Source organism: Mesitornis unicolor, unplaced genomic scaffold (assembly GCF_000695765.1).
Source record: "Mesitornis unicolor isolate BGI_N332 unplaced genomic scaffold, ASM69576v1 scaffold10590, whole genome shotgun sequence".
Classification (NCBI taxonomy): domain Eukaryota; kingdom Metazoa; phylum Chordata; class Aves; order Mesitornithiformes; family Mesitornithidae; genus Mesitornis; species Mesitornis unicolor.
In genome coordinates this window covers 1,493-5,507 of record NW_010156264.1, presented here as the reverse complement: position 1 = coordinate 5,507, position 4,015 = coordinate 1,493, and the positions used below count along the sequence as shown (strand labels likewise).

Sequence of the window (4,015 nt, the reverse complement as noted above, 5' to 3'; positions counted from 1 at the left end):
TTCCCTACAAAATTGTAATGGAATCTGTCCCACTTCTTCATAAAAGATAAGGCATTCCAGCAATTGGCAAGCAATTACGAAGTACTAATGATTTTATACAAACCTCTTGGAAATGATTGCAATTGTCTAGACTGACTAATGTGGAGGATGAAACTCTGCTAACATTTTTCAACAGATTAGGGAAAAATATCTCCGCAAATTTCACAGACAAACAATTTGAAACAGTGTAAACACTAAAGTCATGAAGCATAAATGCTGAACCCATTGAGTACCGTGTCTGGTTCTAGGCTCAACAGTATAAGAGCGAAATAGAGCTACCTGACATAGTCCAGCTCAGGCCACTAAGACAATGAAGGGACAAGCATCTCTCCTATGAGCAAAGCCTGAGAGAGCTGGGACTGTTTTGCCTGGAGATGAGAAGGCTCAGGGAGGGTGTTATCAATGTGCACAAATATCTGAATATACAGTTAAATAATTTTAAGAAATGCATTTACTTCACTCAATAATAAATAAATTAAAATAAGCAAGTTTCACAAGAAAGAAGGCCATGTTGCAGCTTATGTCTAAACCCCAAAGATCCTTCAATATGCACTGAATTACTGATGATGTATAAAGCAACTTAATTCAAAATTCAGAATAGCATTTTATTTCTTACTTACACTTTGTTGGTAAGTTGTTCCAAATGTATAAGCTGCATTCAATTTAGTCTGGGTATCAGGACAAAGCTGAATGAAACATAATTATAATTCGGTTAATTCAAAGGTATCATTTTCTCACATGAAATATTTACAGGTACTCCAAGCAGTTTCTGTATTCACAGTTTTCACAATAAATATTTCATTCTATTTTTTTTAGAAAGAAAGGGCTTAATTTTGAACAGTAAAAAGGATTTTGTACTAATATTCGTATTCTTAAAATGCTGGTTTAGCTTATTCATACTTGCATAGTATTTCTCAGTTCCATCACTGAAGTTGAAATGTGTGGACAGCAGCATTCAACCAGGGAAGAATAATCTTTTTGAGGACTGAATATTCGATGCATTGTGCTGCCTCAAGCTTTATTAGTGGCTTCTGCTAAATCCAAGAATCCCATGGGTAAAGAACTCCACATTCATACTGATCCCTTTCTCTTAAACTAGCATTCTCAGAGGATCAAAGTTATCATGGCAAGTAACAGATTTTTTTTTTTTTTCAATATAACTTTTACATTTTCTGTAAAGAACAAGCCATTCTAAGCAGAACCCAGAAAAATGGGCCAAATTCTAACTAAATGATTATGGCACTTAGTGGAGGGCATAGCAATTTTCCCAAAATGAAAATCAAGTCTAAATTTACCTAAAACACAATTCTATTATGATGCAACTGGAATTCTGGGAATTGCTACAATGATGCATTGAGATCGCTTTACAACTGTGATGTCTTATCATTGCACACAATCTATTATATTAAAAGAGGCTTTGAGTGGAAAAGCTATTCCTTTGCCATTGATTTTTTTATAGCTCTGCATTTAGGTAATTATTCTGTCCCAATAAACTTTAAAATCTAATGTTAGAATATATCATTTTCTATGCACAGTAATTGGCTTAGTAACCTGTTTTCTCAGACATTAGTTTTCCTTAAAAATTGAGAGGCAGATGCAAGACAGTTCATCCTGAGACAGTAACAAAAGAAATAGCAGTCACTATCTAAAACTTGAATGTCAGCTGCTCTTCTGTAGATACTGGAGCATCTGAAGTGACATGCTCCAAGAGTGAAATGAAGAGTCTAGAAAAAGGGCCAGACAATTCACAATTGTTATTGCTGGTGTTCCTATTGTTTCCTGCCCGGGGAATTGCTGAGAGTGTCTAGATCACCACTGGACTGCTAAACACATTCTCCTCTGTAACATGTTTCGCAGCTGACAGTTTCTGCTAACTGTTAGGCTAATTACTATTGCACTTTGTACTTGCTGCTTACCTGCACTTTTCACACATTCTCTGTACAGCACAATATTGCTGAAGTAGAATGTGTGTGCGCCACTGAAATCTGAGGGTAGAATGTCCAAGGGAACTGTGAATCCTCTAGCCAGTGTTCCCCATTCCTGCATAAAGTCTCCTAACAAGTTTTTATAACTTTCTGTTATGAAAAAGGCACTCAGCTGCCTGACAAAGTGTACATTTTATACTTAAAACCAAAATAAATAAGCAAACAATAAATAAGAAGATGGGTGGTAGATCAGTTTTCCTACCTCTCTTGACAGTGACATAACTACTGATTTGCTTGGCATCCCAATAATGTATGAAAACAGGGAACAGCATCTAATAGGGACATACTCAGAGAATCATCTATAAACATATGTGGACTGAGAGCTACAGAATATACTTTTCTTGACAAGGAAAAGAGGGCCAATAGTAAATTACATACATGGCAAATGTATGCCGAATGGATGAAAGAGACACTCGGTTCTAAATGACTAGGGATGTTTTTCAGAGCTTTAAAATATTGCAAATTTATATTGGTCCAATGGATTAAAGCAATGTTGCTGAATTTATACTTTTGATTTTGTAGAGATCATTGTGAGCAAGAATCAAAGGCTATTTTCCCTAATCTAGCTCTACAGTTATTAAGTGAACTATTACTAGTGTAGCAACCAAACTCCTAGCTTTTGTTATTAATTTGGCTAAAGGCAATCAGAACATCATGGTACCAACAAAAGAGAATTAAAATCAAACCTGTAAAATGCCTCCTTCCAAACTTTGCCATTTAAGAAAGTTTCCTGCTGCATCAAATGAGGCTGCAATAAATTGCAGCTTTACATCCTGATGATGAGAAAAGAAAGAAATAATGAACCTGCCATAAAGTGGCCATACACATTTCAGAGACTGCTGTTTCATCATTTGATGCTTCCCTAAAACTTTCAGCATAATACTTCATTCCCTCCCCCCCTACCTTGATTTTATGTTTTTAATCTTGGTTTTGGTAGCTTACTTCTTGAAAAAAACACACTTTACCATTCTTCTACAGCTTCACTGGTGATGTGGAAAAAGTTTCTGAGGAACTTCTCTACAGGTAGATATGTCCCCTAAACTGATCAGAAATCTATGCAGATTTCTAGTGTATACCAGACTGGGAACTTGAGGTCTTACAGAACATCCAGTGTTAGGAAGAATAATGAGTATTTTAGTAGCTAAAACAACTGCCCCATTGCAACATTGTTTAATTTAAAACACAACCTTTTAGAATATGGCTGAAAAACACTATTATTTTATTTCTGAGTCAATAAGAAAACATAAGATAAATGTGGCATTATAACTGACAAACAGGTTATCACTAACTTACTTTCTGTGATTAGCTTGGGTTGTGATAAAACCACAGCACAGACAACTTGTCAGCAAAAGACCCTGCACTTGAGCACCAGGAGAATGGCAGCAAAGTAACAGCACCTCTCTTTTTCCAATTAGCTCAACAGGAAAACTGACAAAAGGATGTCAAAGGAAAAAGACAAAGAGCAGTTTTGCCTTAGATTTATGGAGACTGAAGTAAGCAAGACTCTGAAGCAAAGCACACCACCAAAACAACTACTGACTCTTAAGGGGTATACAAGATTTGTCTAATTACTGGTTCATCACTGCCAAACAAGAAGTACCTTGAGGACACAATGAACACTTAATAGCTGCCATCCCTTGTTTCGTGTGTCACACACCATTGATCCTGGTCAGACCACTAAGGCAAGCACATCTTGGCCTTATGAGAATGTGGGTATGAGAATGCGAGTATGAGAGCGTGTGCAAAGCAAATGTGAAAGTGAGCGAGTGAAAGTCAGTAAAATCATCTTATCTAGACATTTTTTAACTTAAATATTGCTGTCCTTTTCCATAACATCTCACAGTGAGTTTTGTTACACTAGCTGCCTAAAAATTATCTTTAGGAGAGCCACATCTGTAATAAAGCTAAGCCTCTTTATATGATTATGTCCTTTTCCTAATGTCTGCTCCCCCACATCTACTACCCAACACCTACCTTATCTGTTCCTTTAA

General features: G+C 36.3%; 1 protein-coding gene across 1 annotated transcript in view; it reads right to left on the bottom strand.

Annotated features, from left to right (window-relative positions):
• The window catches only part of TMEM67 (transmembrane protein 67), a gene marked incomplete at both ends in the record, with an annotated part of 15,986 nt that overhangs the window by 11,367 nt on the left and 604 nt on the right, over window positions 1-4,015 (bottom strand). Inside the window, 3 exon segments of the mRNA XM_010186342.1 lie at window positions 660-725; window positions 2,711-2,797; window positions 3,999-4,015. The exon segment at window positions 3,999-4,015 is cut by the window's right edge and continues 31 nt beyond it. Of these exon segments, the coding sequence (XP_010184644.1) occupies window positions 660-725; window positions 2,711-2,797; window positions 3,999-4,015 (170 nt within the window).